General features: G+C 42.2%; 2 protein-coding genes across 6 annotated transcripts in view; one reads left to right on the forward strand and one right to left on the reverse strand.

The window, feature by feature from the left end:
- tacc1 (transforming, acidic coiled-coil containing protein 1) overlaps positions 1 to 14,942 on the forward strand; it is a 30,944-nt gene that overhangs the window by 3,197 nt on the left and 12,805 nt on the right. The window contains exon 1 of one of the 4 annotated variants that reach the window (XM_082532153.1): positions 761 to 1,001. The exons of 1 other annotated variant lie outside the window; for it this stretch is intronic. In XM_082532153.1, coding sequence (XP_082388279.1) covers positions 931 to 1,001 — 71 coding nt within the window. In that variant the 5' untranslated portion in view covers positions 761 to 930. Of the gene's footprint in view, positions 1 to 760; positions 1,002 to 13,685; positions 14,429 to 14,942 lie in introns of those variants that run through there. 2 more of the 4 variants (XM_082532152.1, XM_082532151.1) reach the window with 2 other exon arrangements.
- aggf1 (angiogenic factor with G patch and FHA domains 1) lies at positions 1,791 to 7,707 on the reverse strand. 2 transcript variants are annotated; one of them, XM_082532157.1, is made up of 16 exons: positions 7,601 to 7,707; positions 7,451 to 7,515; positions 7,093 to 7,292; positions 6,014 to 6,113; positions 5,743 to 5,921; positions 5,509 to 5,640; positions 5,212 to 5,409; positions 4,069 to 4,510; positions 3,788 to 3,896; positions 3,500 to 3,551; positions 3,282 to 3,383; positions 3,024 to 3,189; positions 2,779 to 2,858; positions 2,547 to 2,674; positions 2,360 to 2,459; positions 1,791 to 2,257 (listed from the first exon to the last, which is right to left on the reverse strand). In XM_082532157.1, exons 3-16 carry the CDS (start codon positions 7,282 to 7,284, stop codon positions 2,009 to 2,011), a joined length of 2,229 nt encoding a protein of 742 aa, XP_082388283.1. In that variant the 5' UTR covers positions 7,285 to 7,292; positions 7,451 to 7,515; positions 7,601 to 7,707; the 3' UTR covers positions 1,791 to 2,008. The 2 variants fall into 2 exon arrangements, with proteins under 2 accessions (XP_082388283.1, XP_082388284.1); XM_082532158.1 differs by lacking the exon at positions 4,069 to 4,510 and adding an exon at positions 4,953 to 5,022.

The following is a 14,942-nucleotide window of genomic DNA, read 5'->3' on the forward strand; positions in this document are numbered from 1 at the left end:
CCAATAAAGAGCTATTGCGTCAGGACTAATCGTAAATCAGCCACAACTAATATACGACAGACAGTTGAGGTAAATTTAAAAATTGATCATTTCCTCGCAATGCAATCCCCAGATAAGTAACCTTGGGTGCTGGTGTTCATATTGACATATATCATTATTTATTAACACATCCAGTCAAGTAAAATATGCCTCACACAGTAACCTGCAGCACTCAAAAGGATCCACGCTGAATGTTTTGATGCCAGACTACATTACGGGTCAGTGCCATTTTAGCAGCATTAACTCACACAGTGCATAGTTTCTGATAGTCATTTGACATTGAGCATTATGGATTTTTTACTCTTCCGAATGATTTTCACTGGCACTGATTGTGTTGTAGAGATGGGAAAATGCACTTCATCAAAACACCCAAGACATTTTCACAGCACCAAAGCAGCTGTTTGTTTCCGATTGTACTAAGAGTCGTTTCACACAAACTGCATAAAAACTTGCAAAAAGAAAATAGAAATAGAAAAGCCTGCACTTCAAAGAACAGTGGCTCTGTGTTCTTCTGAATACTCTTTCAGCATCGGGAACTGGTCAAGCCAGATCTCTCAAAAGCCCTGAGCCACATCCCACTTTATCTCATGACTAACAATATCTTTTTATGCCTTAGACTTTATACACAAAACAACTGAGCAACACAAGACACAAGCAGATCCCTCCCAATTTTATTACAGTAGTTTTACAAATTGAACGTTTACTCTCGGTGAGCGCAGTTAAATTGAGGGAGGAGACTTGCGAAAGTAGCTGAGCAGAGGAGGGAGGACCTACCTGTCAAGAAAGAAATCTGACAGCAGTGCACCGATGAGGACGATGACTGCTAGCTGAGGGAAATAAATACAGTAGTGGAATGTGTCTGTTCATCTGTTGAAGAGTGGAAAGCTCAAAATGGGTGGCACTCAAAGTCAGAGGAAGAACAGCAGGAGATCCAGCTCAAGGAGTTACACCAACACCGTCACGTGAGTCCAGCCTCTCAGCTGTTTGATAATTTTACGGCACTTTGAGCTGATACAGAACGAGGATTTCCACCTCCCCTACATGACTAACTCATGCAGTTATAACAGCATCAGCAAAGACACTTTAAACGTGCTAATGGATTTTCATGGGCTGTACTATACAAACTAAAATACAGACCTTGTGCTAGATTTCCCTTCTCTTTGCGCTCGGTGTGAGACAGACTTGCGCACACATGCAAATATTCACACACCCTAAAATGAACCCGTAGATAAGGTTGCATAGAGATGGGACTGTTAAATGTTTGCTCACTGTAGTTCCAAGTATGTGGATGTGGTTGTCCCTCTGCTTTTAGCAAACATAGAAGTGACAATAAAAGACGCAACACCACAATATGTCAAAGTAAATCAAACCGCACAGATAAGTTTAGCTTGTTCAGAATATTGTTTTTCTTTTTTAAAGGCTTGGGGGGGGGTTGGGGACAGTAACACAGAGAAGTTGTGACTTGACATGGTGAGCTTTGATTTGTCTGAACAGATCCTCAGTCGTCATCATAAAAAAGGAAAGAAAAAAAGATCTCAATGCGAGAAATATTGCTTCACTGTGTCAATGTTTGCTTGAGGTTATTCGCATCCTTGTTTGTACTAGCAGGAACAGTGGCACCTCTGCCCTGTGTGTGTGTGTGTGTGTAGGCGACACTCCAGTTCAATCCTTCAGCAACTCTTATTGTGGTCTACATTAAATAAGAGTTACCTAACCACTGTAAGTGAGGATATAACTGCACAGCACTGAAAGACAGGTCAATAATGTTTATTTGTTTGTTTTTACGGTGGCAGTAAAATAATGAGGGCATATCCTGTACTCTTAAGAATAGAGGTAAAACTCAATTTAGTCTCAACTGGTTGCATGACTCTTCACAGCTGAGGAAATAAATGAAAACGACACATTTCCTCTTGGTGTCAATATGCGTAAGTGCCCAGTTTTTAAATCTGTGGAAATTCTCTTCTGACTCCTAACTTTGGCCTTCTGTTTCAAAGCTGTTCGGTGTGGTCTCCGTCTCTTCCGATCTGACCCAGGCTTTGGGTGAAGTGTTCTTCTGGGTTTTGGGCACGAGCGAGTCAGGCTGGCAGGTATCAGCGAACCTCTCTCGCGCCTTCTCCCAGTTCTTTTGGGACTTTGATTTAGTCAAAGACGCGTCGTCCAGAGACATGGCGGCAGCTGCTCCCAAACCCGACTGGGACTTTCGGATTTTCAGTTGAATCTGTGAAGACGGGAACGGAAAAGGAAGACAATTGAATCACATTGCTGTTTTGCACTGAAACAAAGGAGAACTTCCACCAGCAGAATCAGCGGATCGTCTTACCGGGTCTTTCATTCCGGTTCCCATTTTACCCAGTCCCTCTCCTTTCTTCCAGCCCATCTTTTCCAGCATCTTCCGTCCTTTATTCACTTCACTGATCTCCCTTTTGGAAAACAGACACAGTGAATGATCAACACTTGAATCTAGCATTTCCCATCAGGTGGAACTACAGCCATTTGCTAACACTTACTCATGAACAGAAGCCGGTGCATCATCGCGTTGGAAAGCACCCTCACTGCCCACTGTTTGCCTTCGAGATTCTGCTCGATCCTTATATTTGGGGTTCTTCAAGGCTTTCGTCTCCTCAAAGTCACCGCTCTGTTTGCAGAAAAGCAGAGAAATGAGTGCCTCCATTATTATAAAAAAGGAAAAGAAAAGACTAGAGGGTTAAAACTTATGACTGCACCAAGGTTTGCACTCACTTGCAGGCCATATTTGGCCTTCATCTGCTTCAGCTCTTTCTGTCGCAGTGATTCTTTATCCTCTTTGGTGAGAGCAGGACCTTTAGCAAAAACAACAGCGGCAAACTCAGGAGTGTAATCTCACACTGGGTAAGAGCACAGCTTTTACAACAAGAGCAGGCTCACTGTTGTTTCATGAATCTATGCAAAAAAAAAAAAAAAGATATTCCCCTCTCTGTGGACGTGTTTCACTTTAAGTAGCTCACCAGTGTTGTCTTCTCTCTTGTGCTTGCTGAGGTGAGCCATCACCTGACCGGGCTCACAGCCATCACAGGTATCGTTCCCTGAATGGATATGGAAGGACAACACAGTCTCTCCCATCTTCACTTCATCGCCGTGCATCAGTGCATGTGGCTCAGACTTGGTTTTGGGCTGCAGATGAAAGTATCATTGACGTGGTATCGGCTAAGTTCAGGTTTTGTTTGCTTTTTTCTTTTCAACTCAAACGTAAACAAAATGCTCACCTGTAAGATGCGGTTGCCATTGATCACCGTTCCATTCTGGCTTCCCTGGTCCACCAGCATGTAGCTCTGCTGCTCCTGGTCAAAATACACCTCTGCATGGAACTAGAACCACAAACATACTGGCATTTAGAAAGATCACATAAGCCTGTGTTAACAAAAAACAATCATTCATAACAGAGTAACTTCCATCCCTGCAGGAAAGCGGAAAGGAGAGGTACCTTGCTGACTCCCATTTCTGGTATTCGGATTGCGTGGTTCATATCTTTCTCTCTGAAAACACAAAAGACAGCATGTTGTCTTCACTTGGCTATTATATGACAGAGAGATCAATTTAACCTCTTTTTACTGACTACTCATAGTTTTAACAACGGCTCTGAAATCTTGTGAGTGATTTAATTCAAACTGCAACTAAAGTGCTAAAATTTCCCACTGTTGCAATGTGTGAACAAAATACACTTCTGCTGCCATGCAATCACCAAACAGCAACAGAAAACAACCCCACAGACCTGCCAATGGTGGCTGGAGAGTCGGCTGTGATGATGAACAGAGTGCCCACCTGCAGCACAGGAGACCTGACCACAGTCACTCTTACACAGGGAGGCCAGATGTCTTTGACTACAAGGAAAAAAAAAATAAAGCACCACATACTCATATTCACAAAAATATGACAAGTCTCAGACAGCTACAAGCATTACCAAAAAGTGACAGGTCCATCAAACAAACTTGCCCCAGATAAAACAAACTGTGCACGCCATGTGAGTTAATTCAGACTACTCTTACTTCTCACCTTCTTGACTCTGTGTGTCCATTTCTGATTCAGGACTTTCCATTGAGGCTGCGCTCGAGGGCGACGAGAACGAGGGGGTAGACTCCCATTCTTCCCTCTCTGACTCTGTGATCTCACCCTCTTCTGGTTCACTGTTCCCCTCAGATCCATCACTCCGAGTGGCCTTCTTTTTCTTTTTATGTTTTTCCGACTTAGATTTCTTCCTTTTCTTCCTTGAGTCTCCCTTATCGTCATGGTGTGAGCCGTTTTTCTGCTTTTTTCTCTTTGATGGATATTTGTCGCCGTCTTCTTTGCGTTTGGATGAGTCTTTTCTCCGTGGAGCCACATCTGGACTGCGAGACCTTCGTTTTGCTTTCCGTGATTCTGTCTTCTTCTTAGTCGTTTGCCTTTCAACACAGTCGGCCTCGTCTTCTTCCAGCTTTACATCGTCACTTTTCACTTCCTGTCATTAAGACAGTGAGCAGTGAAACTACCATCTGCTGTGAAAGCTGGACTTTGTACTGTGGATCCCCAATCTTTTGGCACAGAAAGCTTATAGACGGTCTCAGTCTTCAAAGAGAATACATTAAAGACCTTTACCAGGTTAAATCAGGCCTGACAGCAAATTCTAAGTGTTGAGCTGAGCTTCAGCAACTTATTATTTGCGTCCTTTGAGGTTCATGGGTTTACTTTTTCACTTCACTAACTCTTTATTAGCCGTATCTCACACAAAAGGATTGAATGCAGGCAACACAGAGACCAGGGTCAGTGTTTGACTCACTGTGTCACCTTTAAAGATTGTTAAGGTGCTGTGTACAATAAGAAGCTAATTTTCAGTTTTTTAAAGAACAAAAAGCAAACACATACTTTTAAATCTTTTGCACATTAATATTAAAAAGGTATACCTCTGTAGGAAGGAGTTTTCCAGTAAGAGGAAATCTTCATTTTAGCCAAAGAGTTAGTCACCTCTTGCACCTAGGTCAGAGGAATAGTCTTTAAGTCAACTAGCTTCATATAAAAAGAAAAAAAATATCTATTTGAAGACTGAGACCAGCAAAACAAATTGGATTTTAAAGAGGGAACTGAAAGGTCAAAGCCAGCTGTCAGCAACAAAATGTAACATTTTTAAGGAATGCATAAATAAAATCTTGCACTATTACATACCCTATCATCCTGTGATGTTTTCTTGACTCCTTTCTTGAATTTTCTGCCTTTCTTATCAGCGTCCGTTTTTTCTTGATACGGCTCTGCACTACTCTGCACAGCAGGAACCTCAATCCTGGAATGAAACTGGTATCGTCCACTCTCTGCATCGTAGTAGTAGTAAATGCCAGAGTTGGCATCGTAGTACAACTGACTGGCCTGATGGAGAGGGGTGAAAAATGTCAGAAATGTGTGCCAAACTAAACTTCCTCTAAAATAATTTCTACTATAAACTGCCAAACTTTACAGCTCACACACCGAGTCGTAGTAGAAGCCCGTGCTGTGGTCATAATACATCCCAGAAGTCTCATCAAACACAAACCCAGTCTGTGTCATAGCTTCCTCAGCAGTGGCCCTCAACATATCTGCTATAGATCCTCCATCGCTCCCCTGAAACACAAATAGTTTTATAATGGTGACTATAAATGGAATATGACTCTTTTTATAAGTATAGGAATGCTAACATAAAAATAAAAAGACACACATGGATACCTCTGTTGTGACCGCTAAACTGGTCTGGTCTGGCTGAACTGACACATCTGCAGCTGTTGCTTCATTTGTTGTTGAGCTCTCTGCTGCCTCATAATCAGCTGGCGCCGTGTTCAGGCTTTCCTGAGTGTCTGCTCCCTCCGAGTTCAGACCGTAGTCTCCATAGTAGTAATTATAATAATCTGAAAAGGAATATTAAAACAGCTTTAGGCTGTTTTTAAACTTAATGACACAATGAGTAAATTTCATTCATGCGCATGTGAAAGTAACACACCAGTTTCTGTCCATACATGTTCTTCTGTTTGAGTTTCACAGTCGACTTTGTCTTTATCTTTTTTCTTCCGTTCATGAATCTCTGCACTCAGCTGGTCGACCTGAACCAACACACATTGAGATAAAATTCAGTGCGCAAACATTCAAAAATTCAAATTGATTTCCTTTCTTGGTTTAAACCATAATGCAGAAAAATAGAGCACAACTTAGGTTAAAAAAATAAATAAACCTTGGCCCTTTTGCCACTTTAAACATTAAACTGGCTCAAAATACACCTCAGAACAAACAAAACTACTATATGACATCATTTAGATCTAGACTGTCTAGATTATCTGCATTAATGCCGGTGTAGATTTTTGCATCATATTAAAGATGTCATATCTCATTATCATTGCTACAGTAAATCAACTCGTTTACTCGGTACGCAACAATAAGACAAGCCTGGTTATATCCGAGTGCTAGCCTCCAGTTACCATTTAGTACCTCCAACAAAGCAAAGTGACAAATTTGTTTGACCACCACAAAAACACACCGCAAAGTACAATCAGGCTGAGAAAGAGGAGATACTGGCAACATGATAGTAAACATTTGACTCCATAGAGCATCATTCAGAGCACTCACTAGTTACACTCCATGTAACAGCAAGATCAAACACAAATGGAAAAAAAACGATGAAGTTATTTGGTGGAAAATCAAGACTTTAAGCAGATGGTTTAAATACACAAGCAGGTAGAGATTATTTTTCAATGTTTGTTCTGTGATAATATTGTGCAGCTCCTAAAGAGTTAGACAGTGAAGTGATTCTAATTACCTTTAAAGATTTCCAGATGAAAACACCACTTAGGCTAATGTTGTGCTGTTGTTTGATTAATGCTGTGCCACTGCTATCTCACTGTAACAGTGCTGCTGCTTTAAATTAGGAAGTCGGTAATCAATGACAGTAGCTCATTGGAAAATAAAATCGATCTCCATATTGTGAGAATTTCTTTATTGCAAAATCTTTTGTTGCATCGTGATATAATTTGGAGGATATGTCTCCCATCTCTATGATATGTTTGGCTTCTTTTCATTTGAACTGACCTGCTTCCTCAGGTCTTCGTTATAGCCCTCCGTGCTCCGCTGCAGTCTTTCGGAGTGGCTCAGCTGCTTCTGTAACTTGGCCAGCTCGGCTCGGCACTCTTTGAGCTCCTGTTTCAAAGATTCGACTTTCAGCCGGAGTTTGGCCACTTCAGGCTCCGTGTCTTTTTCTTCGTGACTGTCGTCGTTCTCCATTTGTTAACCTAAAACAAAACGATAGCGCTTAGCGGGTAGCAACGGGTATATGAAAAAACCTGTAGACCTGTCCGCATATGTAACACACGGGGTGTTTATCAAGTCATGTAACTGCACGCGTGTATAAGCTAACTGAGCACAGATATTAATACCTGTTTCTTCTTACCGTTTCTTTCGTTTTCTTGGTCCTTTTAGTTGTAAACTTCCTCTCAGCACGGAGCATGAGCCGACCTGAAAGTTGAAAATAAAGATCTTATAACTATCCTGCATGTGCGATACAGCCGAGTACATGTTTTGATGATAATTAGACAGTTACAGTTGGAACCGTGGAAATGTTTATAGTCCGGCCTGTTGGTGACCGCCATTTACTACTAACGATTGCGTCACGACGGAAGTACGTCTTCTTTAGGTGTGGCGGACTTCTTTCCCTGTTATGAGGATCTTTACCGCCACCTAACGGTGGACCGCGTTCATAGTTACACAAACCACTAAAATGAACAATTAATCTAACTGTTCGTCTTTTCTTGTCTTTCCTGTCTTTTTGTGCGTTCACATTTCATTTTTGATTTGTTTTGACTTACTTTGTAGGTGTCAGCTTCTCATTTAAATTACTGTTTTAGTTCAATTTTACATAAGAGGGAACAGAAACCCAGCAAAAGGCTGGCCCTGTTACCAGGAGGCTAAGAAAATTATTGCTAATGTTAATTTGCAAGCATTAACTATCATAAAAAGCATAGATATAGTTATTTTGTTTTGTTATGCTACGCTATCACATTTATCTGGATTTTCTTGAATGAATATACTGGCATTCAAAAGGCTTTAATAGGTTGCAATGCTGTGAAAAAGCATTGCCCCTTTTCTGATTTTCATTGTATTTTTTATTTTTGTATACTTGTCACACATGTTTCAGATCATCAGACATTATAGCCTAATTACATAAAATGCAGTTTTTAATTGTTGATTTCGGCGGGGGGGGGGGGGGCTCCAAATCTACTTGGCCTTGTGTGGAATAGTAATTGCCCATCTTGTTAAATCCTGAATTAACCATGATTAACTACTTTTTTTTTTAAACACTAAGTTCAGTTTCGCTAATGACACCTAAACCTAATTACTGCCAGACCTGTTGAATTAACCACAGGAAGAGCCGTTATGGACAAATGGAGAAAACAAGAAGCAATTTTCTCTATTTGTGGAACAGAAATGTTCGGCTTAACAAAATTATTCCAAGAGCACATGAACGGCTCATCCAGGAGATCACAAAAGAACCCAGAACAACATCTGAAAAACTGCAGTCCTCTTTTGCTTCAATTAAGGTCAGAGTTCAACAATATTCAACAATAAGAAAGTGTGAATATATCATCCACCGGAGAGCTCCAAGGAGAAAACCACTGCTGACCAAAACAGCGCAAAGTCTCACCTCACATTTGCCAAAAAACATCTTGATCCCCAAGACTTTGGGGAAAATATTCTGTTGACTGATGAGACAAAAGCTGAAGTTTTTCAAAGATCTAAGTCACATCTGCACTAAACTAACACAGTATTTTAGTAGTAGTGGTAGTGTGATGGTCTGGGGCTGTTTTGCTGCTTCAGGACCTGGACGACTCACCGTAATTGATGGAACCATGAATTCTGCTGTTTACTAGAAAATCCTGAAGGAGAATTTCTGAATCTCAAGCTTACTTGAGTTATGCAGCAGGGAAATGACCCAAAACACACCAGCAAATCTGCCTCTGAATGCCTCAAAAGAAGAAGAAAAAAAAGTGAATATTTTTAAGCGACCTAATCAGAGTCTGGAATAAAATCCATTTGAGATGCTTTGACCTTAAACCATTCATTATCAAACCCGTCAATGTGGCTAAATTAAAACAATTCTGTAAAGAAGACATGACCAAAATTGTGACGTCAAAGATTCATTATCAGAAATGCTTGATTGTAGTTCTTGCTCTTAAGGGTGGCAACGCCAGTTATTATGTTTAGGGGGCATTTATGTCTTTACACAGGGTGAGGTAGGCCTGAACATAACGGAAAAAACAAAACAAAAAACAAAAAAGTGTGAAATAACTCAAAACATGTTTTATATTTTAGATTCTTCAAAACAGCCACCCTTTGCTTTGATTACTGCTTTATCTCTTGGCATTATCTCGATGAGCTTTCATGTGCTCGTCACCTGTAATGGTTTTCCAACAGTCTTGATGGAGTTCCCAGAGGTGCTGAGCAATGTTGGCCCTTTTGCCTTCACTCTGCGGTCCATCCCAAACCATCTCGACTGGGTTTAGGTCAGGTGACTGTGGAAGCCAGGCCATCTGGCGCAGCACTCCATCACTCTCCTTCTTGGTCAGACAGCCCTTACATGGCCTGGGGGGGGGGTGTTTGGGGTCATTGTCCTTTGAAAAAAATAAAATCCTGGTCCAACTAAACACAAACCAGATGGGATGGCATGTCGCTGCAGGATGCTGTGGTAGCTGTGCTGCTTCAGTGTGCCTTCAATTTTGAATAAATCTCTAACAATGCCACCAGCAAAGCACCCCCACACCATCACACCTCCTCCTCCATGCTTCACGGTGGGAACCATGCATGCATCCGTTCATCTTTTCTGCATCACTCAAAGACAGGGCGGGTGGAACCAGAGATCTCAAATTTGGACTCATCAGACCAAAGCACATTTTCCACTAATCTGATGTCCATTCCTTGTGTTTCTTGGCCCAAATAAATTTCTTCTGCTTGTTGCTTTTTCTTAGTAGTGGCTTCTTGACCATAAAGGCCTGATTCGAGCACTCTCCTCTGAACAGCTGATATATAGGTGTGTCTGCTACTGGAACTCTGTGTGGCATTTATCTGGGCTCTAATCTGAGGTGCTGTTAACTTGCAATTTCTGAGGCTGGTGACTCGGATGAATCTATCCTCAGAAGCAGAGGTGATTCTTGGGCTTCCTTTCCTGGGGCGGGCCTCATGTGAGCCAGGTTCATCGTAGCGCTTGATGGTTTTTCCAAATATTTTTTTCAAGACAGAGAACCAGTTTAACAATCACTTCCATGAAGTTAAGCACGTCATGGAAAAAGTCACATCGAAAGGAGCCAGTTGAGGTGGCTTGGACATCTGACAAGGATGCCTCCTGGGTGAGGTGTTCTGGGTATGTCCCACTGGGAGGAGGCCCCGGGGCAGACCAAGGACACACTGCAGAGATTATATCTCTCGGCTGGCCTGGGAACGCCTTGGTGCTCCCCCAGACAAGCTGGAGGAGGTGGCTGGGGAGAGGGAGGTCTGGGCTTCTCTGCTTAGGCTGCTGCCCCCGTGAACTGGCCCCCTGGATAAGCAGAAGAAGATGGATGGATGGGAAAAGTCAGTTTTCTGAGTAATACACAAAAAAATACCTTCTTAGCAATACTGAGCCTGTTGACTATATGCGTGCTTGTCATATAGCAATTACGGTAAAAAAAAGATAATGCATGGTTTTTATTAAGTTTTTCACCTGATGAAATTTTGTGAAGTTTTTCTGGTTGTTATTATGCTTTTTGACCACTAGATGCCTGTGCAGTCCACTGATTCTGCAGCTTGCCAGCTCAGAGGAGCAGATTACTGAGGCGTGGTGTGACATTTGCAGTAGTTTTACTTGCACTCATCTCTGGAAGAATGTGATCACATCTTGTAGTTTTTTCTTCAGCTAGCTGTTGAAAGTGCCATGTCACATTACCGCAAGTGTGTCACTTAGAGCTTCACACATTTGCTGGCCTGACGTGTTAGTTTTCCTCACAAGGCAGAAGTAAGAAACCATTGTGCTAGCATGGGTTATTTATTTGCAGGTTCTTCCTCTCCCATTTCTGTTCCTCAAACACACACACACACACATAGCTACTGCAGTCCTGTGGCAGCGTGCTCATTATTTTCCTTCCTCTTTGTTTTCCTTCTCCTCGGCTCTTCATCCTCTGCCCTTTATGTCCCATTCTTTTTACATTAATTAATTTCCGGGAACATTCAGTTAGTTTTCTGGGATTTGCTGAGACCAAGCCATCTCTTTGTGTGTCTGCACTTATTTTAGGCTCCACAGGAATGGCTGTTATATAATCACATGGTTCCTCTATTGTCTCCCACTCTATTTATGGTGATAGAACATTTAAAGTGATGACTGTTGACACAGCCTGAATACAGTTTGCACATTTGATCTCCGCATTGTTTCCAATATCAGAATTTCAGCTGATGTGTCAGCTTAGAATAAACATCACAGTAGCGGGAGAGGCCAGATTGTTATTCTGTCTGTTACTAGTGACTTTCTGTTTTCTAGAAAATGCCTGTTGGCTACCTCGTGCTGGGCTTGAAATCTGAGCTCTTTTGAGTTGTGTTTGGATTCTGGTGGTGCTTCAGACTCCTTGGCTGAAGCTTTCTGGTCTGTGGCTGTGGCAGCCGTTAAGTATGGGGTGGTCTTTTATCTGGAGACACACACACACATTCACACACACAGCTGCCTCATGCTGATGTTTATTGATGCCGTTTTTAGATAAGTAAAGCACTGGTCCACAAACCTCGATGGTTTGTAAATGGCAAACAAAAGATATTAGTACTCAGTTCAATGTTATTTTCTGGCTTTTTAAAAATAAAAAAAAAGATCTCAACGTATAGTTCTCATTTTATATGTATATTTTTTAGTAGGGGAGGTCATAGGCACCTTTACTTATATAACATGCTTATCCCTGTCTCGCATGCATCTTCAGAGACCCCTCACCACCGATAGAAGGAGCTATTTATAAGGTTTATAAGGTCTAAATATGCAGACTTCCTCTTCTGCACTGAAACACACCTTTGTTTCTATCACGCAAACGTGACGTAAATATCGATCAGTGATCAGGATTACCACTCGTGTAACTTGTGGGCAGATGCTAATCTATTCTCCTAGTAAAACCCAACCCAAGGTAGGACTTTGCTGCTACTCTGTGACTTTAAAAAAAAAAAAGTAAAAATGTTGTCTTTCACAAACAAACATTTCACAGGCAAAAAAAATAAAATAAACAGATACCAACTCAAAGATAAAAGCACAAGTAGTTCTTCATGCTTGTGAGATGATGTCTTTAGTATGCAGGAACAGTTTTTGTCCTCACTCCAGGCACAATCTTTACCAGAATCAGACTGTAAATAAGCGGGTAGAAAACTCCACCCTTTCTGGTCAAATGTGGAAACTTTGAGCCTGACTGAAGCACGTCTGTGTATTTGCTCCTCGATGGGAACTTGGGAGGAGTTTAGCAGCTCAGCAGACGGACCAAGCCTTGAAGTTTCTGGCACCTTAATACAACAAGACTACAGAAATAGGATGTATTATTGTGCTGTCTGTCTGGGTGAACACAAGAAGCTTTTGCTGTTGCAGCAGGTGGTTGAAGGAGTGCAGAAAATCTACAGCAAAAACTGCTGTATAGCTCTTATTAGCCAGTTATACATGGATTTGCCACTGCCCCCTGTTCTATATGTGTATTGTGAGTGTTTTTCTTCTTTACTGACATCATTTTTTTGAGATTGTCTCTTCGTGTGATATATTAATTTACAGACATTGTCAGTAGCTTCACATCTGCAAATTAAGCAACTATGGAGCTCTGTAAGCTTTGTTTTTATAAATTCACACAACTGAGGGGATATTTCTAGACTTCTCTTGTATCTAGAACCACCTAGATCAACTTAAACTATTCTCCAGATGATCTGTTGCTGTGTTTGTCTTGTGTAAAAGTAAATAAAGGACTGATATAGTTGGCAGGATGATAGATTTTCTCAACTTTTAAGAAGTTCCCCTTTTATTGCATGTAATAAAAAAAAAGCACATTTGAAATCATTGTCCTAGAAGCAAGCCACTTTTGGGTTCTCTGTAACACACACACACACACACACACACACACACACACACACACACACACGTGCACACACACACACACGTGTAAATATATTTCTTTTTCTGTTGGTTTTCATGGAAATGTAGTGAATGACTTTTTTGCTGTATTTAGAGGGCCATTTTATTGCTCTGTTGAGAGATTTAAGACCCAATTTTCTCCTTCTAAGTTGCTACAGTGGGGTGTTTTGTTCTTTTTACCACCCGTTCCTGACTGCGTTGAAGACTTTGGTTTCCTGCCAGTTCGGTGGTCTGAACTGCTACCTCAGACAAATTGAATCCAGCCAGGTATATCTCCTGGGGCTTTCCAACAGAAATGCAGAACTGGTTCCCCTGGTCATGCATGTCTGGCTGCCACTGGATGGGAGAAACAGTTAACTGTTAAACAGTCTACAAAGGAGTGGGGGTGGAGGGGCTTTAAGATCCAGCCCCACATTCCTAACCTCTCTCTGGACTATAAAATGTGGAGCCCCAAACAGCTCTGCTCCTCCTCTACCTCCACTCCCTAGGCCTTCTCCTCCTCCTCCTCCTCCCTCGGTGTGTGTTTTGTGACTCCCTCCTTCTGCTTCAGAGTGGAAGAGCGGCCTGACAGGGACATACCATTCTTCAACCGTGGGGGAAGTCATGTAGAAGCCTAAAGAGAAGCTGCATTCATTCTTTGAGTTGACAGCTTACTGCCTTCCCCCACTGCATTTTCTGTCAGTGAGCTGTTCCGAGGTGGAGGGGAGAGTTTGTAGGGGGTTGAGAGGAGAAGAGAGTGAGCACAGCATTTGATAAACCAGCTGATCAGAGCTGAGGTATTCAGCCACAGAGACAGAGGGAGAGAGAGCGACAGAGACGAGAGCGTGACTGGAAATAAGAATAAGAAGGGCAGAGAACGCAGCTCAAGTCTTTGTAATTTTGAGATTAGTGCTATACAAGTTGGGTAGTGTAAAAATGTGTAGTTCCCTTCATGGGAAACTGAGAAGTGTGAGAAGTGGGAACCTCTATAGAAAGATGTGAGAGCTGTTGGTTGGGTGGAAACCTGAGGAAGAATCAGAAAAGGATCAGTCAAGTGCTGGAAACCAATCCACAGCTATCGGTGAGAGAGGGTCAGAGGACCCTGCTGGAATAAAGAGTGATGTCTTGGCTCTCACCCGTGTCATGGGCTAAATGGACATGGACGGCAGTGCGCGGGGGAGAGGGAGAGGAGGATGAAGACGGGCAGGAGGCCAGCGAGGAGAGGGAGCAACGTGGAGAGAGAGTAGACGAAGACGAGGAGGAGAGATCTCAAGGCTGCAGGCAAGTGTTGCGCTGGAGCCCCCGTGACTACTGATAGGGTGGCTCACACAGTTTTATTTACCTGCTCGTCGGCCTGTCAGGTTGAAGAATCTCTGCTGTTTTAAGGGTTTGATGAAATAGGCCGAGGAAAGGGAGGAGGAGAAAAAATATTGGTGTCATTTTTTATATTTCGCGTGCTGCGTTGTCCTGCAGGGCGGACACATTTGTGGTGTGGCTGTGCTTTCGATTGTCACCACGTTTGAGTGTTTTTCTTAGACTCACTGGCACGTTGTCAGATCTGTACAAGAACGCACACACTCACACTGCACAGGCAGGTAGCTCAATGAGGTAATCATTGCTCAGATCACACAAACACGACAGGCTCCCAAGTTATCAGGTCCTCGTGTACCTGCTTTGACACTATGGATACTTACTATTGCTCCAAGTAAGCTCACAACTGTTTCCACTCTTGCACACTCAACTAGACACAATATCCTGTCATCGGGTATCAAGTAATCAAATGACAAAATCCATG

This window comes from Aulonocara stuartgranti (genome assembly GCF_965226115.1).
Source record: "Aulonocara stuartgranti genome assembly, chromosome: 5".
Classification (NCBI taxonomy): domain Eukaryota; kingdom Metazoa; phylum Chordata; class Actinopteri; order Cichliformes; family Cichlidae; genus Aulonocara; species Aulonocara stuartgranti.